The sequence below is a fragment of the Chelonoidis abingdonii genome, chromosome 26 (genome assembly GCF_003597395.2).
Source record: "Chelonoidis abingdonii isolate Lonesome George chromosome 26, CheloAbing_2.0, whole genome shotgun sequence".
Classification (NCBI taxonomy): domain Eukaryota; kingdom Metazoa; phylum Chordata; order Testudines; family Testudinidae; genus Chelonoidis; species Chelonoidis abingdonii.
In genome coordinates, this window is record NC_133794.1 from 9,004,213 (window position 1) to 9,028,275 (window position 24,063).

The 24,063-nt window shown below is 56.0% G+C and overlaps 1 protein-coding gene across 1 annotated transcript; it reads right to left on the reverse strand.

The window, feature by feature from the left end:
- Positions 1-679: 679 nt before the first annotated feature.
- Positions 680-15,617, reverse strand: C1QL4 (complement C1q like 4). Its single transcript, XM_032785586.2, has 2 exons — positions 15,024-15,617; positions 680-859 (listed from the first exon to the last, which is right to left on the reverse strand). The coding sequence occupies exons 1-2, from the start codon at positions 15,585-15,587 to the stop codon at positions 680-682; spliced, it is 744 nt and encodes a 247-aa protein (XP_032641477.1). The 5' UTR covers positions 15,588-15,617.
- Between the last annotated feature and the right edge of the window lie 8,446 nt (positions 15,618-24,063).

A 24,063-nucleotide genomic window follows, 5' to 3' on the forward strand; every position in this document is an offset into this window, starting at 1 on the left:
CTGATCCACCCCCCACTGCAGCCACCTCCCCATGTCATTGGGGGCTGGTAACATCTGGGGGGGTCCCAGAGAAGATGCCCAGCCACCCACAGTCCCCCCAGGAGCCCAGGGGTCTGTCCAGTTCATTTCCCACAGCAGAGCCCTGGGGCAACCCTGGGGGTGCAGACAGGGTCAGTCTGAGGGTGCAGACTGGGTCAGTCTGGGGACCCCTGGGGCAACACTGGGGGTGCAGACAGGGTCAAGCCAGGGGTGCAGAGGGACTCAGACCAGGGGCCCCCAGGGCGACACTGGGGGTGCAGAGGGGGGTCAGGCCAAGCCCCCAGGGCCACACTGGGGGACCGATAGGCTCAGTCCAGCGATGCAGATGGGGTCAGGACAGGGGCCCCCGGGGCGATGCTGGGGGTACAAATGGGCTCAAGCCGGGGGCCCCCGGGGCGATACTGGGGGTGCAGATGGGGTCAGGCCAGGGGCCTCCGGGGCGACGCTGGGGGTGCAGATGGGGTCAGTCCAGGAGCCCCTGGGGCGACGCTGGGGGTGCAGACGGGGTCAGGCCGGGGGCCCCCGGGGCGACGCTGGGGGTGCAGACGGGGTCAGGCCGGGAGCCCCGGGGGCGACGCTGGGGGTGCAGACGGCGTCAGTCCAAGAGCCCCCGGGGCACCGACAGGCTCCGGCTGGGGGCTCAGTCCGGGTAGATGATGAAGCCGGAGAACGTGCTGTATTTGTTGGTATTCCCCCCGTGCACCTTCCCTCCGTCTAGCTTGACGAAAACCTCGTCACCCACGTCCAGGTGCAGGATGACGCTGTTGCTGGCATAGTCGTAGTTCTGGTCGGCATCCTGGGCAATGGCGCTGGCCCGCACCTGGGGGGAGATGGGGGGGCATTAGATGGGGGGGTTCCCTGCTGAGCCCCTGCCCCTCGTGGACACTTGGCGGGTGGCAATGCTGCAGCTGAGGGGACCCCCACTCTCCATCTCCTGCCCCATGTACAGCCCTTCGTGCTGGTGCAAAGCCGGGGCGAGCTCCTGGGGTCTGGCTCTGGGGCCCCCCCGCCCGCTCTCCCCTGCCCTCACTCAGCGGGGGTCACGATGCAGGTCCCAAAGGTCACAACAGAGAAATGGATGACAAGCAACCAGTGTGCTGGCTACTGCCCGTGTGTCCTAATCCCCTGCGAACGGCCCCCCCCGAACCGCGCCCCATCGCCACCGAAACCTGCAGCCTCCCTCAGCCAGTTGGGGGGCAGAGCCTGGCCAGCCCCACAGCCCGGCTCCCTCCTTACCCGGCTGCTGTGAACCAAAGGCCTCCCGGAGAATCGGGGGAGGCAAGCGGCTCCTGGCGGGTGTGGAAGGACCCGGGAATTTGGTCTCCCCCAGCTGGCCGGGGCTTGGAAGGAGGCGCAGTGGGGTGGCCCCGATCCTGCACCTGCTCACACATGGGAAGCCTCAGGCGATCCACCCCTCCCCCATGGCACCGGGCACCCCCAGCCACTGATGGGTGGGGTAGGGCAGCGCTGGGGCGTGGGTGAGCCCCATGCAGGGACCCGTCTGCTCCACTGGCCTCTTGGCCCCGGTGAAGTTAGGGGCCTGGCCTCGGCGTCTCTCCGCCACAGGGACGGTGCCTGGAAGGTGAGCGGGGCCCACCAGGGTCCTCTCGTCCGACCCCGGCCTAGCACCGGCCAGGGGCCCAGAGCTGGGACTGGGGCCCACTTGGAGTTCAAACCTTCCTGCCCCGGGCTGGGGGGGGGAATGAATCGCCCCCACCCTGGGCAGTGGGTCAGGGGGCTAATCCCCTCCCCCAGCCCCAGGGCAGCCGTTTCCTCGCCAGGCAGCTGCCTCGGCACTGGGGAACTCCAGCCCCCTTGGGAACCTCTGCCTTGGGGGGTGGGGGGTGGGACCCCCCAAGCCCCATCTGACCGGCTGCCTTCCTGACTGCCCCACACCCTGAGGATGAGCAGCCAATCAGGATGGCTGCTGGAGGCTGGCAGAGCTCTCCCCCCCACCCCCGCCAGGAGCCAAGAGGGGCTTTTGGGTTGGGGGAGGGAGCAGAAAGAGCCCAGCTGCTCCCCCTCCCCTGGTCCTTGAACAATGGGTCAGTCTGCCCCTCCCCCATCCCTTTCCTCCCTGTAACATGTGGGGGGCTCCCTGGGGCTCCCTGCCCCCAGGCCTGGGAGAGAGGGGTAAAGACCCCAGCAGCTGCAGAAGGAGCAGAAGTGAGGTTGGGAGGAGGCAGAACTGATGTGAGTGAATAAGTGATTGCTGGGCTGTGGGATGGGCCGTTGTGGGACTGGGGGGGGGGGGGGGCTGAATTGATTAATTAGGGGGTTGGGGAGAAGCTGGAAGCTTGGCCAGACTCATCGCCCTGAATATATTGGAGAAATCTAGAGCCAGCAATTGTCCTGCGCGGATGGGTCAGCAAAACTCACAGAGACTAAAAACCATCCCACAATCTGGGGCGGGGGGGCCAGTCCCACACTTCGTTTGGGATCCTGATGAGCGATCGTCATTATATTGTTACTATTAATAATTCATCTCTATAGAATCTATACAATTGTAACATGAATCAAGAGATCAGTTCGTAATTAACAGCTTATAGTAATTATATTTATGCAGTACAGTATTCTACACCACATAACTATCATTAATATAATCACTGGATGATTATGTAACTATCATGTACTCACTGTATTATTGTTGATTATTAATTATGAACTAATTACATTGGGTGTTAAATATAATTACTATAACCACTGCATTATGAATCTAGATGATCGTTAATTGTGTCATATGTTCAGACACTAACACAGTCATTGACTGGAGACAGAGGTTATTGCTAACACGAGTTATTTGTTAGCAGACAATCGAATTAGCAGCAGGAGAAAGGCAGCCTCACCAGCATGGAGATGGACTCAGCACCCCCATTTCCCCCGCCTGGTCACATAAGCCCAGATCCCACGTGATCTCCTGACTCCAGGAGCTGGGGCTTTCAGGAACACACCCAATATTGCGAGACCCGCCCTCCCGTCTCAGGAACATCAGCGCTCCCTTCACCTCCCCGTCTTCAGCCTCGTTTGTTCCCAAACACCAGCCCTCAGAACAATCTGTGGGAATGGTGCTTAGCTGGGAGTGTCCAACGGGCTGGAGTCGGTGCTAACGATGCTCAGGGTATAAACGATCCTGGGGAACCTCCGCATGACAATGTGTGCGGATCCTAGGACTACTCGCCCACGGCAGCTGAGTAGGGCTCATGACAGGCCCTGGCCTGGGACCCAGGAGATCTGGGCATGTCCCTTTAATCTCCAGCCCCATTTACCCGAAGGGGGTAGATCCCAGCCCGGCCTCTGTTTGCATGGGGAGCTCAGTGGGCAGGCCTGGCTCTCATCGAGTCAGCGCAGCCCCTGATACGAGGGCTTGTGAGCTCACTTTGAGCCCGTGGAAAGAATAGATACGTCTGATGCTCACATTGCTAATGCTGTGGGGCCCAGTCCTGCTCATATTTAAGCATGTGCAGCCCCAACTGACACAGATTTACACGAGCCCGGCCTTTCCCACGAAGCTGGGTTCCTAGGGAGGGGCCGGTCGCAGCACCCTGCTTAAGGATGCGTCAGGCTTTGCTCTCAAAGGCACAATTCAAGCTCTTTGTTGTGTTTGGAGTGTGTGGCACCGCGGCCGCCCCCCCAGCTGCAGCGCTTCGTTCTGTGCCCGGGTGCGGGGGGTTCAAGGATTTGCGTGAGTTACCATGAATTTTAAAACAGCTCCTTTAAGAAACAGAGCGTTGGGCGTCAACCAGGCTGGAGCAAGCTCCGCTCAGCCACTCTAGCCAAAACCGGTAAAGATGTGACCTCGCCCAACCGGCCTTGCTAATGTCCTGGGACTGAGCCGGCAGCAACCACGGCGCAGAGGCTGAAAACGGCAGGGAGGCAAAGCTCGAGTCCAGCCGAGGCGACGAGGAAGGGGGGTTTTCAAAGAATTTGCTCGGGGCAGTGATCACTTTTTCCATTAGGATATTAATAGGAAATATAATTAAGGTCTGTTGATAATTGTATTTGATCATCATCATCATATTTTCATTATTAATCACTCCCAGTAATAGATTTTACACAATCCTACTACAGGCCGGGAAACGTAAAACAAGACCGAGCCAGTGCAGGGGGAGGGGAAGGGCACACGCGGAGTTTTGCAGATGCTCCTGCGCCTCCTTGGCCCAGATCCTCCAAGGGGTTTAGGCACCTAAGTCCCACTGACTTGGTGCTCAGGTGTTTGCAGGATCTGACCCAGGGGAGGGGGCTTGTAGCTCGTTTGTTCTCTTTGTTGTCACCTTTCCCTGGGGCGCACGTGACCCTCAAACGCAGGAATCCCGCCTGGGTGCTGCTGTGACTAGATACAGAGAGCGAAACTGATGGGCTGTTGTCAGGCAAGAAGCCAGAGGGAGGCTGCTGGGGGACGGTGCATGCTGGGTGTGAGTCGCTCTGGTGCCAGGCGTCCCGGTGATCCAGCCCCCGTCCCGTGAACATGGTTGGGCTTGGGGTGCCGTCGAACGAGTGGCTGTGGGCAGGCAGGGATGACCCTGCTTTAAACCACTGCAGCTACTGGCCCTCGTCTGGTCTCCAGCCAAGGAATCGGCTCCTTTCCTCGATCAGAGGTTTCCCTTCCCCCGGGGACAGCAGGGGACGCTTGGCATCCTGCTGGCACCTGGGCACCTGCCCCTGTCCTCCAGCTCACTGCACAGCAGGCCCTGGTCCCTGCGTCCTGCCCCTCTATGCAGTGGGCCCCAGGCCTCCACCCTGCACTGCCTCACCCTGCTAGTGCCTGCAAGTCGCCCCATGCCCTGCCCCCACCCCCAGCCTCCTCGCTTCAGCTGTCCTGTCCGGGCGTCCTCTGAGCCCCTGCTAGAAAATCTCTGACAATGGGCCAAAGCCTTTCAGCGGCTCAAGCTGCCACAGCAGGGGATAAACTCTGCTCCACGGCTGCCTGTCACCACGCAAAAAGGGATCAAACTGCCAGCAGGCGGCTTATGGTAGGGCCATAAACCTGGCAGGGGCAGGGCTTTATGTAGTGGATTTAGGTTCCTTTCTCTGAATCCGTCTCTGCCTGGATTCCTCTGCTTCCCACACGGGCCCCACCGGCTCCAAACTGCCTTCAGTCGCCAGTCCGAATGCTGCACAGGAGGTGGGCGTGGGCCGCAGAGCAGCCCTCTGTGAACCGAGCCAGACTCGGCTGCATCCAGGCCGCATGCCAGGGACTCACCGGCGTGAAGAAATCGATCCCTTCCATTCACAGTTCATTTGCAGAGCTCGATGGTGGCAGCTGCAGGCCCTTCCTCAACATCCAGCCGGGATGGCGAGTGGTATGGCCCCTGTTTTACAACTGGGAAACTGAGGCACAGAGCAGGCAAGTGACCTGCTTAAGGACACACAGCCAATTAGTGGCAGAGCTGCTGTCTCCCCCAGAGACTGCGCTCTCCTTTTCCTGCATCAGGGTAGACTGGGGTGCAAGGAAAGGCCTGTGGAAAGTTCACCCTACTGCTGTCCTGGCTCAGAGGGGTCAGCCTCTGGGTCACTCAATCAGGCCCCAGCGTGAAATTCACTAAAACTCCCTGGACACGCTGACCCTGGCATCTTTCTTCCCCGCCCCCGCTCTGAAGAATCAAAAATCAAGCAGCCAGGGCCCATCGAAGCGTTGCGGGGCGTTTCCTGTGGAGACGAGAGATTAACAGCCTGCTCCTGCCTCCCCTGAGCAGGGCTGCCCAGAGGATTGAGGGGGCCTGGGGCAAAGCCGGGGGAGCGGACAGAAAAAAGGTGCCACCCGCTGCGGCGCTTGTACTCACCGGGCAGTGCTCCGAGGCTTCGGCGGCGGGTCCTTCACTCGCTCCGCGTCTTTGGCAGCACTGAAGGACCCGCAGCCAAAGTGCCTATGAAGACCTGGAGCAAGTGAAGGGCCCCCCACCGAAGTGCCACCGGGTGAGTAAAAGGCGCCTCTAGCCAGGGAAGGGATTCTCGGCCAGGGCTCGTGGGGCCCCTGCAGGGCCCGGGGCAAATTGCTCCACTTCCCCTCCACCCCCGGGCGACCCTGCCGCTGAGCTCTCCAAATGGAAAGTGAATGGAAGGGATTGATTTCTTGTTTTGCTGGAATTTCTCCAGCCCGCCGATGGGTCCCTGGCATGCGGCCTCGCGTGGAGCTCAGCAGGCAAGGCCTCGCCTTGTGCAAACACACGGGCTCCTGCACCCTGCCCATGTAGAATAATACAATGCGCTTCTGCACCTTCCTTCACCTGCAAACACACACCCAATAACACAACACACACACTCCTGCCTCGAGGGAGAGAGACCTGCATAACCACACACACGCAGAGAATAACACAACACCCACATATTCACACAAACATTGACATGCTGAGCACACACACCTTTACACCCAGATAGTAACAGCATTCCAGGTGGAAGGAAGAAGCTGGTAACACCCTTACAGACGCCCCCCCACGCACCCCCTCAGAAATCCACAGATGTTAATGCTTTGCCAGCCCCCACAAAGTCATTGCATGGCCTGACGCAGACCTGGGGAAATAACTGATTGGTTTGGTTTGGTGGTTAGTTTTTGGGTGGTTTTTACCTTTTCTATTTTTAGTTCAATCCAGCGAATTTCAAACTACCTCGGTTTGGAAGCCAAACGTCAAACTGTTCTATTTTGAAAATGTCAAAGTGAAAAACAGTTTGTTTGACTGTTGAGAAATTTTCACCCCCTTTTTTGGGTGGGGGGAGTATTTGCTGAGTTCCTCACAAAATTGCATTTTTCGGCGACTAAACTCTTTGCTGAAAAATGTTGCCAGCTCTAACCCTCCGCGCAGTTTGACGGCATTTCTCACACGTCTGTCAATAGCTGGATAACGTGCGAATGCCACAAGTTCTGAGCTATCCCAAGATTTCAGGGGCTATTCTAGGCATCGGTGAGCAGAACCCGACTCATTCTGGGGAAAACAGGAAAACGGGAAAACCCCTTTCCACTAAATCCACCCCCCCAAGTGCCCGTTTGGTGCCACACAGCTCTCTAGTGCCCCATCTTCTGCCCACACCTGTCACAGGCAGCTGTTTAAAATGCCACTGTCTCTCGTGGGGTCCAGAGTGTGACCTAGTGGCTGGAGTATTGGACTGCGACTCAGGAAACCTGATTTCTGTTCCCGGCTCTGTCACTGGCCTACTGGCGAACCGTTGCAGGTCATGCCCTCTGGTGCCTCGGTTTCCCCATCTGTATAATGGGGATAATGATACTGACCTTTGTAAAGCACTTCGAGTGTGCCTGCTGGGAAGAGCTAGAGGGGAGCTGGGTGTTCTTCATATTAATACATAAGCAACAGCTTGGGTGACCCTCTTACACACCTGGTCACACACACAAGTCCAAACGCACATGGAATAACACAAATATAGAGACACCAGACTCTCACACATGCTCACACCCCATCTAACACAAACATACACACACACAGAGGCATCTCTATCTGTCTGGGAACTGTCACTTTCCTCTTCCTCATGCTGGGATTCAGTTGCCAGAACCCAAGAAAGGAGCAGACTAGAGTGGGGGAAGTGTATCCTTGGGTGAGGGGGGTCATTGAGTTAGCTGGGAGTTGGGGGGGCTATTTCCCATTCAACGCTGCTGGTAGTTATGTGGCTAAAGCCCCTTCTCCCCAAAAGAGGCAATTTTAATGAATTACTCTGAATGAATGAAAGCTGGGCCATATAATTATCCCCATTGCACAGATGGAGAAACTGAGGCACAGAGTCGGGGGGTGACTTGCAGAGCCAGGAATAGAAGGCAGATGTCCTGGCTCCAACTCCCCAGTTCTAACCTGCAGGTTCCCCACCCCCCAGCTCCCTGTGCTGTGAGCCAGTCAGATCTCGCACGCCGCAGGGCCAGCACGGCTCAGGACGTGGACAGGAGACCTTCACGGCCCAGGCCTTGATTCCGCAAGAGGTGCTCTGTCCCCTGGGTCAGCTCCGACCCCCACTGCCCCAGTGTGATTCTAGGGGGTGCTGTGCTGCGGGAACTAGCCGCCCCAGGTGCTGTCTGGCAGACCTGGGGCTGGGGTCATTCCAGCTTCGCTAACTGCTGTCCACCTCCCTAAACCCCCTCAGTCCTTTCGAGAGGGAACAGGCTCCACCACTGGTGCCTGATGCTCTGGTTTTCATTTCAGGGATGCCCAGGAGCTGCAATGGTGCAAGGGATCCAACGTCCCCTAGACAGGGTGGATTAGAAAGTGATCTCACCCGAGATCCAGTCTGGAGCTCAGCTTCTGGCAGATCTACCACTCAGCGTCTCACGCGGGGCACCCCAAGACAGAGGCACCTGAAATCAGAGGCTGTTGGTGATCGGCTGAAATGCAACGTTACTTGTTGTGGCATTTGCAAATATTGCCACTTGTTCTGTTTCTCACAAGAGGTGTCCTTGTAGCCCCTCTCCTCCCAAAGCACTCTGCAGACCTATATAGAGCTGAAAACGTTCCGCCAGCACTAAACTGCAGCTGCCTCTAGGGTGGGGCATAGCAGCTTTAACAGTGACCAGCAGCATGCACAGGGATCACTTACTAGCACTGAAAGGCATCCACTTCTGGGGTGGAGCACGGCAGACGGTTAAGGCTGCCCGATAGTTTAGGACAGGCTGTGAACAAGGGCTCATCTCCTTGCAACCACCAAAGGCATTTTAGGGAGGCAGACTGGGGCGGTCTGGGATGCTGGCTGTCTTTATGCAGTGAGTGCCTCCTGCTGACTCACTTGGCTTTCCCTCAGCGGTCAGCCGTCCAGCTAGCGAGCCGGCTAAGGTTGGCTGAGCTGACAGGATCACAGCCCGAGCTGGCAGAGCGGCCAACCTGGAGGGGTTTCTGACAGTGTGTCTGCGAGCGGCGCATGGGGGAATGTATATGTGCTTTTAAAATTCCTCTGGAGAGAAGTCAAGAGGAATTGCTGCCTGTTGATGAACTGACTGTAATTCCTCTAGCGTTTTCTCGCCTACCCGGAGTGAGGTATGTGGCTTCGAAGCACTCCTGGGGCAGATTTCAATAAGGGGCAGAACTATTGCGGGGGCGGGATATATCGTACCTTCACGTCTTCTGCAAAAGCAGAGGGATCTTTCCTTTAGTTCAGGGCTCTGAGCTGAGCCGATCTGCCAGCCTGGAGCCAGCCCCACGTTCCTTGAGGCCAGTGGCCAGGCTCTGCCTGTGGCTGGCACTGGGTGGCAGATGAAGGGGTGAGATAGGAGACCTCTGCCACAGCAGATGGAGGGTCACTGGCCCCCAGGAGGGTCTCTTCTTGATCCCGCATCGCTAGAGATGTTTGCTCTCAGTGCAGGGGTTAGGAGTCAGGACACCTGGGTCCTACTCTTCGCTCTGAGGAGTGGTGTCTAGTGGTTAGAGCTGAGTGAGGGCCTTGCCAGAGGGTCAATGTGCAACCTTAGACAAGTCTCTCTTACACACACACACACACACACACACAGAGTGTGTCTTCTTCCTCATGTGTAAATTCAGGCCAACGCTGCCGAGCCTGGCAAGGTACCGGGTCATCGTCCACGGCTGCTTTAGATGTGCCTTCCATCCTCCGCCCATGGGGAGCCAGACTCCTCCGTCCTGGGGCCACGCTGCAGGCCTCTGGCAGACCCCCGGGCCAGAGGTGTTGTTGCAAGCGGAGGGTTTTGTTGCTGTGAGTTTCACGCTGGTGGAGCGCACTTGATTGACAGCTGCAGAGACCGTCGTGTGCCTATTTACTCACCCCCGGGGATAGCTGGGCCTGCAGCCAGCACCCCCCTGACCTCGAGAGACCCAGGCAAGGGCAGGACCCGGTCAAATCTCCATGGCCCATTTAATCCTTGGCCTTTCGCTGCAGCTGCCAATTAGCACCGGCCTGGACGGCTGTCTCCCTTCCTAGGAGCTCGGCTGAGGCCCAGCAAACTCATCTCCATGCCTGTCAGACAGGGACCATGTGGGAGCTGGCACCCATGGGGCGGCCGGCTCCATGTCTTCCCCCTCTCGATGCAGCATCTCAGAGCTGGTTTGTAATTACTTTGAAATCTCACTCCTTCAACCTGTCACCACTCAGCAGCGCCAGGCTCTGGGCTCTGAGACACGCTGGGCCAAATGGCTGTCACTTGGGAGCCGGCAGAGGAGGTGCGTAACTGGGGCCCGACCTCCAATTTCTAGTCAGGTCAGCTCAGGAAGGGGGAGCCTGGCCGATCAACCGGGGGGGGGGGGTCGCTCCAGGATCCCCCCGAGCCCACGTTCCCTCCCCAAACCTGAGCCTGCCATGACAAGGTGGCTTCTCGAACCTGCGTGTGTGTGTGTGTGTGTTTGTGTCTGGCTTCTCGAACCTGCGTGTGTGTGTTTGTGTCTAGCAGCTTCAAACAATTTCTGGCATGGCACAATTGCCTCTGAAATCCACCAGTCTCCCACCCCTGGGCTGCACTGACCCATGCTGCATGGTCAGGATCCGTGAAAAGGTGTGGTGAAAATGGTGGGTTCCGGTGCGGGGGGATTGGAAAGGCAGCCTTTCTTCTGGGTTTACAGGGGGAAGGGAGTTCGTGTCTTGCTGGTGGGGGAGAGGGAAGGAATTTTAGCTGGTAAGAACCTGTGGTCTCCCTGGGCCTGATCCTGGGGGATGTGGCGCTGGGCAGGGGGGAGTGACAGAAGGCAATGGATAAAAACATTTTATTGTAAGTCTCTCTAAGGGCCCATCAGCACCCAAATCTGACTGCCTGAGGGCGGATTTACAACAGCTCCCGGCCACTCTCTTGCCAATAGGACATAAATTCCACCAAGGCTTTAATTCCCTGGTAAAATGAGCTACATAAATAAAAAGTAAAGAGGGTGTTTATTAGACCTAGGCGAAAAGGCCGGGTGGAGTGTCTGTGATGGAGGGAAACATCTCCTGTCTGATCTTGTTTGACAGGAGGGTGTTTTGGTATTAAAAATAAAATTAAAAAAAAAAACCCACTGACAAATTGACTGCAAACAGGTCCCCGGGGACTCGTTGAATGAACCGATCTCACCAGCTGAGCTGTCCGTTTCTACCCTTCCTGATATTTATTATTTAGTAACCAGGCGAATCTTCCTGTTTGCAGGCAGAGGGAGAAAGGAGGGTGTCCCAGGATGTGACTGCCCCATAGATACACCCAAAGTGTCACTATTCATCTCACTCTCCAAAAAACAATCAGCCCAACCTCTGGGGCCGTTTTTCAGACAGTGCTATTTCAGCCCGCTGCTTTTATTCTAACCTTGGAATCAGCCGGCCAAACCTACAATGATCCCAGCTTTCCAAGCTATAATATCTAGGTGGGTGCTGGGATGGGTTTTTAATATATTACAGGCCAGACTCTCAGCTGGTGTCAATCAGCACTGACATTAATGGAGCCGTGTCAGGTTACACCAGCTACAATTCTGGCCCCTGGAGATGATGAGCATTTACTATCAATAGCGTTTTATCTAGTTGAGCTGCCGTCCAAAGCGCCACGAATAATGAAGGGCTCCTCTGGCAGGGAGACAAACGGGCGATTTTAATGGCCGGGTTCTTTTGCTGATTGAAGGGGACAGGGTCAGCCAAATGGGGACTTTTCAAACCAGACTTATTTGAGGTGGTAGCTGGCAAGAAAGCCGGTCCCAGCACCCAAATACTGACATCGCCGCTGTGACACAGGACAGGAAAGCCTGCAGGTGAAAGGAGAGAAACTGACACAGGCAAAGAATTGTTCGGCCCCTGGCTACATTAGGGTCTCTGTCGCCCGGCACCTTTCACCGTGTTTATACCAATGCTCCGGGGGTGTGAAAAGTTCCAATTCTGGCTGGATTTGGCCTGGGTGTAAAGGATCACACAAGGTGACAGAGGCCCATGGGCTTCAGTAGGCACCAGCTCAGGATCGGGCCCCGTCATGTGAGCGTAGATATGAAAAGAACTTGCTGATCTAGAAAACAATGGGGTTTTGGTGTTAGCGCCTGCTAATCCCACGGCTAAAGCATTTGCTGAGACGCTTGGTGATCAAATGTAAATATGTCTATTGATTCGCTCAAGAGACACAACAGACGGCTGCTCCAAGGTGCTGCTTTCATTAGTTCAGGCAGCCGGTGGGAGGGTGAGGCGGATGCATTTAAAGTTTGAGATCAATGGCTTATTTAGCTTTAATAAATAGAGGGTGTCCAGGTTGAGCTCTTAAACGGTTACGTTTTAGCTCAACTGTCGAGTTATTTTCTTTATTGAGGAAAGAAAAGAAAAGAAAAGAAAAAAAAGAAAAGAAGAATCCCCTGATACTAATATCTTAATCCTGGCCTTTGCGAGGTTCTCTGGGCGTGTGAAAATGAACCCCATAAAATAGGAAATAAACAATATTTCTCAGGGCATTTTTGTGTGTTTCTGAGTCAGGCTCTCTGCAGCGGATTTCAAAGCACCAGACCCTGCTTTGGAGAAGATGCTAATAAAGCATGTGGAGGTGAGGAGAAGATTTGATATGAGTTTATTGAAGGTGGAATAGGAGAGGAAGGGAGAAAAAGACAAATAATTCTCCAGGGATGAAAAAATCTCCGGTTTTTCTGCCCACTGTTGGGGAGACTTGGGAGGATTGTAGAGGAAACATTGAGAGTGTACACGGGGAGTGTGTATCCATGAACGCTGACTCTATCGCTGTAGAAACACGCTCAGACATATGCAATGTAGTAAATCTACGTGCAGAATAGTATTTAGTGCTATAGCGACACTTTGAAATGCATCTAAACTATTAAACCCTGTGTGCACGTAGATTTAATATCCAGCTACACATACAAACGTTCTGTGCAATGTACAGATACATAAAGTGTGTGTCTATAATGACGTACATACACACCACTAAGCTATTAAATACGATAGCCCTTCTGTGAAATATTGCTAGTCTAGACCCTGCAATGTAACCGGTGTGTTTATAACGTACTGTACAGTGTGCAGAGAACCATATTTTAATAGTATAGATTAGACTATAGGCTAGTCTGTAGAAACTGTTAAACATCTGATGTACGTTATGTATTCTACAAACACACTCCGAATGTATAGTTAACAAATATCACCGCTAGACGAATCTTTCCACCTATGCACTCTCAGCATAACATACATTACACACACAAACAGCCACACGTAATACATATCAGACAACACGTAATCGCTGCTTATAGTTCTATAACATCACTCTTCCTGAAAAATCAATGGAGATTCAGATACTTCACATCTTATTTTATTTTTTTGCTCAACATAGAGCACAGTCTGAAAACCCATCTCCGGTGTTCTGATTCCTCTATATCTGAAAAAATGTAACAACTTCTCTCCCACACCAACCCCCCGACATTTTATTAAACTTTACAAACCCATCTCTGTGTTCTGCAGGAGTGTGTGTATTTGTGTGTTCCTTTGATGGGTGCGTGTATCTTATTTTGTGCTATTTTGGGGGTCGGGGGAAAATCTATTTTTCTTCTCACAATTGCTGCAATAACACCCTGACTCTGCTCACACAATATTTTACAAATGAAATAGCCCACGGCTACCTTAACAATAAATACCTCTTAGATTCCAGATGCTCTGACATTTGGTTTCATTTTTTAACGGAATGGGTGACCCTGCCCCTCCGTATTTGGAAGGACTGAATAGAACTGAATTGCTTTGCCCAGGCCTTCTTGTTCTCTGTATTTTACTTTAGGAATAATACAAATAAACTGGTCGGATCCCAAGCCAAGGTGTCTGGTATGAGGAGCTGGCGACTAATCCTAACCCCAACCCTGGGTCACAAGCCTAAAGGGACTTTCTTGAACGGGAGGGTTCCCAGCTAAATGAACCTAGTTTGCATTTCAATTTTTTAAACTCTTCATTTTCTTCTTTAAAAAAAAATCTAGCTAGCTAGCTAGCTATCCCCATCCACCCCATCTACCTATCTAGCTATCCCCATCCACCCCATCTACCTATCTAGCTATCCCCATCCACCCCATCTATCTATCTAGCTATCCCCATCCACCCCATCTATCTATCTATCTATCCCCATCCACCCCATCCATCTATCTATCCCCATCCACCCCATCTATCTATCTAGCTATCCACACCCCCCTCTATCTATCTAGCTATCTACACACACACCCCTCTCTATGTAAAATATATTTATATAATTTAAAACTCTCTGCACAGTCAGTGGCCTTCTCTAAGCAATACCCCGAGCATTGCAGTACATAAACGTTATTATTACCAATGTTACTAAAGAAACACCATTATGAATAGAAGGATTATAACCCAGTGTGTGTAAAGGGGTCATTTCCATTGGTACACATAGCAAGTTGCTGGATTGTAGAATGTGCCCTGTTTGTACAGGTTTGTGGCGGTCTAGGCAGCCCTTCCCACATGGGGGTTATGGACGGATGGCCTGAGGAATCAGACCCTCGCTGCTGCCCTTCCCCTCCCCAAAGCGCTGAATCCATCACACCCACACAGCTCTGGCAAGGCTGGGCACAGGTGGGAGGGCACATGGGCATCCTGGCAGGGTGGAGCTGGGGAGCGTATGCTTGGAGGTAGGTTTGGCTGGTTTGCAGGTAAAGCTACTGTCTTTCATGGGTGGGTTTGCAGGAGCTGGGATCTGCAGGTCAGGTGAAAGGAGCCAATGGGAGTTGCAGGTGGGGTGGGCAGAGCCAGTGGGGAGAGGGGCGGGTTGCAGGTGAGGTGGGCGGAGACAGGGGGAGTAGGATGGGTTGCAGGTGGGGTGGGCAGAGCCAGTGGGGAGAGGGGTGGGTTGCAGGTGAGGTGGGAGGACCGGGCAGGGCGAAGCAGAGAGAGAGTATACTGCAAAGGAGACATGAAGCAACAGCATACGCAGACAGACAGACAGAGCCAACGAGAGAATACGAAATACATCAGGAGAGAGAGAGATAGATGGGCGAGCCAGGGGGAGAACGGGTTGCAGGTGAGGTGGGAGGAGCGTGGGCAGGGCAGAGAGGTGCGGAGCAGGGCGGTTTCAGGTGAGGCTGGCGGGGTGGGGGTGGGGGTGGAGGGGGTTCTCCTACCTGCCCATTCTTCATGAGGTCGGCCCACATGCTGGTGCCGTCGCCACCGCGCATCAGCACGTGGTAGGTGAAGAAGTAGATGCCGGGCAGGGGGCAGGTGAACTTCCCGCTGGACGGCTCATAGTAGTTCCCCACGTTGGTCACCACGTCGTCGAAGCGCAGCACCTCGTAGCCCTCGTGGGGCTTCCGGAGCCCGGCGTAGAAGGCGATCTTGGGGCTGTAGAAGGATGGGATGTAGCCCCTCGACCCTGGCCCCGGTGGCCCCGGTGGCCCCGGTCTGCCTGGCTCTCCAGCCGGACCACGTGGCCCTGGTGGCCCTGGGGGACCTGGCAGCCCCCGGATCCCAGATTTGCCCTTCCTCCCTTGGTCCCCTTTGCCCCCCGGCAGGAACGGGGGTGGGGGGATGATGGCCAGCTCCTGGCTGGCTTCAGCGGAGGCCGCCCCGTGGGTCTGGGGTGTGTAGGGGTCGCAGACCATGCGGCAACTGCCCAGCATTTCGTACTGCGAGGTGGCCTTGGAGCTGTGCACCAGCAGCGGGATGGCCACCAGCAGCACCAGCACCATCGCCACCCCGATGGCTGTGCCGATCACCCACTTCTTGTGGCTCAGCCTGGACGCAGCCAGGGCTAGGAAGTCCTCTTCGCTTTTGGATGTAATGGTGGAAGCTTCTCAAGAGACGGAGCCTGGTGGGTAAGTGCGGGGGGCAGGGAATCCGGAACCCTGCAAAGAGTCAGTGGAAGAGAGATGGCCCTGGCTCGCTGCCTGTGGACACAGCCTGGCTCGGTGCCCGTGGACGCAGCCCAGCTTGGTGCTCGTGGACGCAGCTCGGTTCGGTGCCCACGGACACAGCCCAGCTCGGTGCCCGTGGATGCAGCCCGGCTCGGTGCCTGTGGACGCAGCCCGGCTCAGTGCCCGTGGACGCAGCTTGGTTCGGTGCTCACGGACATAGCCAGGCTCGGTGCCTGCGGACGCAGCCTGGTTCGGGGCCCGTGGACGCAGCCCTGGTTCGGTTCCCGCGGATGCAGCCCGGCTCGGTGCCTGCAGAGCTGACCTGTGGTGCCCTCTGGCTCACTCCGCTCTGCAGTCGGCCTCCTCACTTGTTGCCTCAGCTCCAAGGGACAGGAAAGTTCCTGCCAAGTTGCCCAGGAGCGAGTCACCCGTGTTCTCTGCCTCCCTCGCTACCTCTTCCCACCACGCCGGAGACGCTCGCTCCTTGCCAGTAGACACTTCGGATTGCTCGCACTTCACTGGATGTGGCGGCAGCAGCAGCGAGAGCGGGAGCAGGCGGGAGGGGGGGTCGGAGATAGCTGGGAGGAGTGAGTGTGGAGATAGATACAGAGATATTTTGTCTTCCCCCCTTGTCTTCTTAAGAACCCAGCTGGTGACCGTGGCAGCTCCAGGCTTCTCTTCGTGCCAGATCATATGGGTATCATCTCTGAGCAGCAAGAACTAGCAGGAAGGGATCCCAACCTCTGGTCCTCCCCCCACCCTTCGCCCCCCTGGCACCCCGCACCCCAAGCTCTCCCACCACTCAGCTGGGAGGGTGCGCGAAGGCAGGTCTGAGTGTCGGGAGAGGCCGAAAGTCGCTCGAAGACAAGCAGAGCCACCTCGGGTGCCTGGCGATGGAGGCCTGGGCCGAGGCTCAGCGCAAGCCCTGGGTGCCTGGAGCCGCGGCATGTCAGATCCCATCCATAGCAGCCTGGCTCCCCGGGTGTTTGCAGGAGCGAGAGGCAGGTTGGCAGGGCCAGGGGTCCGAGGGCATCGTCCCCAAGTGCTGCTGGGGAGGAGACGCGGCTCATGCATGGAAACATCACGTCTCTTCCTATAAGACACAGAGCCAGAGGATGGGTGACCCCTCCACGCTCGTGCTGCTTGGCCCCATTGGGCCCTGGTGTTATCCTGGCTCCTATTACTGCTATTTACCCCCCCTCCCCCGTTCTGGGCTGCTAATCCTGCCGCTCCAGACCCCTCCAGCTGGAGTCATGTTTAAGTCCATGTTTTATATGCTGGGTTTGTATCATTCCCCTGTGCAATGAAAGCACTTTACCTTGGTGCCTCCCCGCCCCTCTCTGCAGAGACTGATTAACAGCTGACAGAACAGCTACAGGGGCTGCAAACCATCACAATCATTAATTAATCAATTACCCCCCCCCCCATCCAGGGAGCCTATCGCTCAATCTTGCAAGAAGCCATAGCCGGTGTGAGGGACAGGGAGAGGGGCACGGGTGTGTGTAACCAACACTGCATAGGAGCCAGATGGGTGTGTTTCTACCACACATACATAGACATGAGGGATGCGGGTATGTGACACCAGTAGCCATGCCCCTGGTCTCAGCCAGCAGTGGGGTGCAGCTCCAGCTCCTCCAGAGCAGCGTCTCAGAGGTGCAGAGACCTGAGCCCCCCGTGACATGCAAAACTCAGCTCAGTCTGGCATACCCAGAATTCCTCCATTGCGGAGCTCGTGTGGGCTTTGTCAGACTATCAGTGATATAGCCTCACCTGGGCAGAGCGGTGTCCTGTGGCTACCTGAGCTAGCGCTGGCTTTCAGCATGACCAGCGATTCTGGTGAGTTCGTATTTACGTACCCAGCTTGTCACATCTTCAAGGGGCCTGTTTCTCAGAGCAGGAGACACAGCATCAGCAGAGCACCCCAAAATCAAAGCTCCTAGAAATCGCTGGTTCCCTCTGGAAACCTTGGCCAAAATATGTGTGTGTGTATAAATCCATTTACCAGACACACTCCTCTTTGCAGGGCACGTATTTATAGAGGGGTCAATTAGATACACCCCATAGATAGGGGCATGTTGCTATTGCTATGTATATTGAATAGACAAATACACATTGTGTGTGTCAGTTCTGCGGCGGCTGAGCGGTGCCTGTGGTGGGTAATATGCGGAGGTACAGCCGAAGAGCAATACGCCTGTATTAGGAGGGTACAAGAATGATGTATATTGACCGACCGAGCGCTGCAATTGTGTCAGGGTGTGTGTGTGAGAGAGAGAGGGAGGCAGCTGGCCAGCCCTGTCACTCTTGGCTGTCAGGATATAGCCACTCCGCTCGCTGAATGGCCAACTGTCCCATTCTGGGCTAGTCGGGCAGATTCCTATCCCCCATCCACAGGGATCTTGAGCTAGGAGCTCCAGAAATTCCACAGGCGGCTTTTTAGAGCTTGATACGAATTCTGCTTCCCTGACAAAAACCATCCCCCCCCTTATTAAAATGCATTTTGAGGGGCCTCAGGTGGCTTTAGGCAAGTGAAATGTCATGACGGGTCTGTTCTGCGCTGGCTGCAGAATCTTGCAAACAAAACCCAAGTTATAGAGGATTAAAAATCCTCTTGCTCCATGTCCCTGTGTGTGTGTGTGTGTGTGTTTGGGTGGTAGCACTGTCTCCTAGACTGCATTATGTGTGTGTGTGTGAGTGTCTCTCTCTGCTTATTGTCTGCTAGTTTGTGTAGTTAGCGTGTATGTGTACATATGCCTTAGCGCTTGCAGTTGTTTGTTTGCGCACGTCAAACCTTTCTCAGCAAAGGTTCCTTCCTTTTCTCGCACTCACGACCTGGGGGAATTGTAGTTAATGTTTAGGCCAAGCTCGGAGTCAGGGTCTGGCTATCCCAATACATCTCAATAGCTACCCGTCTCTGGGCCCATTGCCGTTATCTCCTGTGCTCCCACATTCATCTTAGAGGCGAGCAGGGGACATTTTGTGCTTTGGGATCTGATTCATGGTTGCTCTTTTCGAATCTTTACTGAATTTGCTCCTTTTATGCAAAATGTAGCTCCTGCCCTCAGAGCTCCGGGGAGCTGGGCTGATTCCGGAGAATCATCGTCCAGAGAGAGTCAAATCTGCATTTTCAGAGCAATTAGGACAAAAAGGAAAATTGTGCAAACGGCTGCCTGGTTCTCCAGGGTGGCGACCTCCAGCTTCCCTGCTACCCGGTCCGTTTCAGATCAGCTGGCAGGCTGGGAATTGGACTGATGCTCTCTAGGGATTCTGTCTCTTTGTCTGCTCCTTCCCCTGACCCACTGGTGACAGACGGTCACTTTTAATGGGGGTTTAAATGTGAGACATTCTTGGGTCTTGCATTGATGTGTGTGCGTGTGAATGTGCTGGTCGGTGTGTCTCTAAGTGTGCGTTCCAATGGGTTTGTGTGTTTTAGTCTGTGTGAATTTGTGTATCCGACTGCGGGCTGGTGCAAATCCGTGTGTCTGGCTGGCTGTGACTTGCCCCCGGTTTGACTGCCCCCGCCTGTGTCCCAGAGCGGGCCTGCCGCCGCAGCCCTTGCGACAGTAAGTAGCGGTTAGCCGTATCGGTTTTAATTTGCAGGCCGGGCCAGCCCCCTTCCAAAGGGCAATAATCAATCAGCTGGGATATTAGATGGATTTATGGGCGCTTTATGCACCGGGATCAATGCAATTCTGAAAAAAAATTCAAACAATGTTTGTGCAACAAATTACAGCGGCTGGAACGTCCCCCTCCCCCAGGCAGGGAGAGGAGAAGATTCCAGGGCGAGGGGGGCATCAGTGGGCTTCTTTTCCTCCCCACCTTGGACAGACGCATCCCTCTATCTGTTCCCCCCATGCCCCCCGCCCTTTGGCTGAGCAGCAGCAGCCCATTCTCTGACTGGGGGGAGGGGTTGCTCCATGGGCTACCAGAGCTGCTCTCTTCCTAGCCCAGAGGACCTGCTGTCCCAGCCCATTCCACCAGCTGATCCTAATGAGCAGCAACAGCGAATGAATTAATTAGCGAGGAGACAAGGGGAGCCCTGCGAAGCCGTATGTTAATTAGCAGGAGCACGAAGGGCTGGCTGGGACGTGGCAGGATCCTGATGCCCAGAGTAAAGGGCGATCCCTGCCCGGCTGCCCTAGCGACGCTTTCCTCGGACCCACGGGGGCACGGGGGAGGCATTTACTGAGCTGCCGCACTAGGGGCACCCAGCAAAGGAAGGGAGGAGGCTTCAGCCTGGTTTCCCTGGGGCTGGGCTCTGGCCCCATCAGCTCCAGCCTTTGCCCTCCCTCCAGGAAGGTCAAAGCATGGGGCACAGAACGCCAGCCGGAGAACCTGGCTGTGCTCAAAGGGATTGTCCGACGTGTGGGGAAACTGAGGTTCAGAGAGGGAACGTGACTTGCCTAAAATCACTCAGTGAGGGAGAGGGAGGAATAGAACCCAGGAGTCCAGATTCCCATTCTCCCCCCACAACCATTACATCCCCCCCAGAGGTGGGGCTTGAACCCAGGAGTCCTGGCTCCAGCCCCCCTGCTCTAACCCACCAGCCCCCACTCCCTCCCAGAGGTGGGGCTAGAACCCAGGAGTCCTGGTTCTCAGCCCCCTTGCTCTAACCCACCAGCCCCCACAGGTGGGGCTAGAACCCAGGAGTCCTGGTTCCCAGCCCCCCTGCTCTAACCCACCAGCCCCCACAGGTGGGGCTAGAACCCAGGAGTCCTGGCTCCTAGCCTCCTCTGCTCTAACCCCGGAGGTGGCACAGGGGAGGGGAACAAGGAGGGATGGAGATGGAAGGGGAGGGAGGGACTGAAGGGGACAGCAAACGCTGAAGGTAAAAACAGAGGCAGAGGAGAAAAGCAAGGTCAGAGCTGCAGAGGAAAATCAGGGGAAAAGGAGTTCACACCGGAGCAGAGAACGATGAAATCAGAGGGGCAGGGCCCAGGGGGTGGAAAAAGGGGCCTTGGGCAGGGGGGAGATGGGGGTGCTGAGCACTGGGGCTTGTGCTCATGGGCTGGATTCTGCTCTCTGTCACTGTGGGCGAAATCCAGTCAGGCACTGGCTGCAGTGGGGCCAGGGCTGGATTCTGCGCTCAGCTCCTACAGAGTCAATGCAGACTCCCCCATGCCTGCCCCGAAGCGACTCCGGATTTACAGTAGGGAGGCAGGTATCTGAGGGTTTGGACGAGGTTTTATTTCACCTTGGGAAGTCCATGGTGAGATCCAAGCGGACGCCGGCTCTCCCTCACCCTGTGCAGTCCCTGACCCCGGGGCAAAGAGCCCGTCCACATGGCAGCGTTTCACACCCTCTGCGCCCTGATGGAAATCACTGTACACAGGGCAGGGGACGGAGCAGCCCCAGTGCTGCCAGGACCCCAAATCCCACAAGGAGCCCAGAGCCCCTGCTGTAACCCAGCCCTAGGGTGACCGGACAGCAAATGTGAAAAATCGGGATGGGGGTGGGCGGGTAATAGGAGCCTATATAAGAAAAGGATCCAAAAATCGGGACTGTCCCTATAAAATTGGGACATCTGGTCACCCTACTTGGCCCCCACCCCAAACTGGGTGACAAAAGGGCAGATACACAGTAAAGCGCTAACCCTGCCCACCATGCATGCCCCGCCCACTTCAATGGAAAACTACATCTCCCAGAATCCATTGCCTTGGCCGCACCCAGCCAGCTGTGCAAGGGATTCTGCTATAAAAAGGGATTCTGGGTGGGGCTGTCCCAGGACACGAAAGCAAAGAGACACTCATGAAGTGGATCTCTGCCCTGTCTGACACCCCCCTTCCCCCGGTCTCTCTGCTTCCCTGGAGACTGGATCCAGCGTATCCCTGAAGACTTTTGGGGTGGCTGGGTGCCTGAGGTGATCTCTGCAAGTGTTTGGGGTATTCTTTGTTTCCTTCCCCTGTGCCCCGTCCCGGTTCTGCTCCTGTGCCCCTCACCCTGGTGTCTGAGCACTCTCCAGAAGTGCATTAAGTGCTGTGACCAGCAGCTGGTGCCGGTGGGTGTCCCTGTGTGTTTTTTCTCCCTTGGGGGTGTGGATGGGGGCAGGGAGCAAGAGGAACATGAAGTGGGAATTGTTCTTCTAGGGGGTTAAAATAGCTGTTTCATCTTAGGCCACACCCTGGGATGGGCATGTGGGGGTCGCTGCTGAGGCACTCGCTGGCGATCAGGTAATATGCAGTACAACAGGCATGAAGGCTCCTGGTTCCCCAGGGCCGTGGTCATGCTGCTGCTGACTCCAACCACCCAAAAAAATCCCAGTCCGGACCCCAGAGCCAGGAGATTGGCTTTAAAACTCCCATTGCGGGGCCACGTGCTCTAGGAGCCGTATTCGCTGGTCTCCCCCCGCAGTGTGAGACCCTCTCTCCTGTAACCATAGCCCTGGGGTGACTCTGCTGAGCCTGGGGTGGCAGGGCCCTCCTGTGGGCCCTTCAGTGTTTTTCACTTAGTCCCTGCCCCAGAAGAGGGCTTGCTCTGCGCCTGGGGCTCCTTGGAATCGTACCGGGGCCCTGCAGAAGCGCCTGTTTCAGCCATCCCCGGGCATGATCCCTTCCTCGGCGCCAGGGCTGGGCTCGTGGGCCTCATCCGGCTCTAGGATTCTAGGGTTTGCATCACAGCAGGGCGGGGAACCATGGCTAGCCGTAGCCACGAACTAAAGCTGCTGGTTTGCGTCTGATGCCCAGGGCTGGGCAGAGCTGGGCGTGAAGTCATTTGCAGGGCACAGCACCTGGTCTGGCCTCTGCGCCCTAGGAACCTGGCTGCGGGTTCCCAAGCGCTTTCGTGTCACAGGGTGAAATGCACATGGGGCGGGTGAGAAGCTTGTGCTGCAGCGGCCTGTCCTGAGCTGGCTCTGTCCCCCAGGGCTGCCTTCCCGAGAACCAGAGTCGCTCACAAACCCCAGCCAAGCCGCTGCCCTGCGGGGAGACCTGGCAGCTCCCCAGGCTGGCCGCATGCAGAAGCATCACATTCCTGGGGGGGGGGAAGACGAGGTGGGAAGGGGAGAGAGCTTTCAGCTGGTCAGGCCGGGCTGCAAGCCACCGCTAAGACCCGAGAGAGAGGAGGGGCCAGGCTGGGGGGTCACAGCGGACCCAGTGCGAGCGCACAGCTAACTAGTCCTGAAAGAGCTCTGGAAAAAAGTAACCCCAAGCTTCAAGGGAGGTGTTTTCCCTGGAGGCCGGCAGTGGGGCAGGCGCGGGGCAGGTGGCTGTGCCCTGACCAGACTGAGGGAGGTAACCCCATGTGGCTGGGGCGCTGGGCTGGCAAAGTCCCAGCTGTGTCAGACTACCTGGGTGACCTCAGCAAGTCATCGGACAGGCAGACTTTCGAGGGCTCTGTGCCCACATCTGGGACCAGGTTTCCAGGGGGCACTCTTGATAATCTGGCTCTGAAGTTGTTCCGTGACTCAGTTTCCCCCTCTGTGAAATGGGGATGCTGCTGTTGCCGGGGTGTGTCATGTTTTAGCCTATAAGCTTTTTGGCTCAGGCACTGTGACCGTCTCTCCCTGCGCAGAGCCGGGCACGCTGGGGTGCTCGTAGGAGAAATGCACGTCACCACTCTGGAGATCATGCTTGGTGAGCAAGGGGCACGAAGGCTGAAGCTGGACACATGGGCAGAGAATAACAAGGTGGGAGTCGGCCCTGGGAGAGCTGCAGACTTGGGGTGCTGGGCCCGGTGCAGGATTGTGGCCAGTACTTCCCTGGCTGGGAAGGTGACCCCACGCGCTGCGGGCCGGGGGGGGGCCTGGGGAGCGGTGATGCAGGCTGTGCCGTGCTGTGTGGGGCAGTGCTCTCCTCGGGGAGCACCAGCTTCCTTCCCACAGCGGGCGCTGTCGTCTTCTGGATGTGGTGTAACGGAGAGCTGGGCAGGGCTGGAGGGGCAGCTTGGGGCTCTGAATGATTTGTATTCATGTAGCACCTACAGGCTGTGACTGAGAATGGGGGGAAGGGGGTCCTTGTGCCGGGCACTGCTTGGGCCCCTCTTGGACTGAGACTGGGGCCCCTGTTATGCCAAGGGCTGTGTGAGACACTGCACCCCGCATTATCATTACGTGATTACGACATCACTCTGATGTATTTTATACAAGTCATGTGAGGGGTCACTGGGAAAGTTCTGACTTGCTGAATCTGATTCTTCTGTTTGGATTCAGAAGTTACGACTATTGACGCTGTCTCTGTATGTCCCACGTAGGTGCACCTGGGGACACCACTAGAGCGCTGGCTGGGAAGGGCCTGTGCAGGGCAATGGGCCATGGGGGAAAACAAGAGGCTTTGGGAGACATTCACCTCCTGCCTGGGGAGCCTTCCTGAGAGCGTTC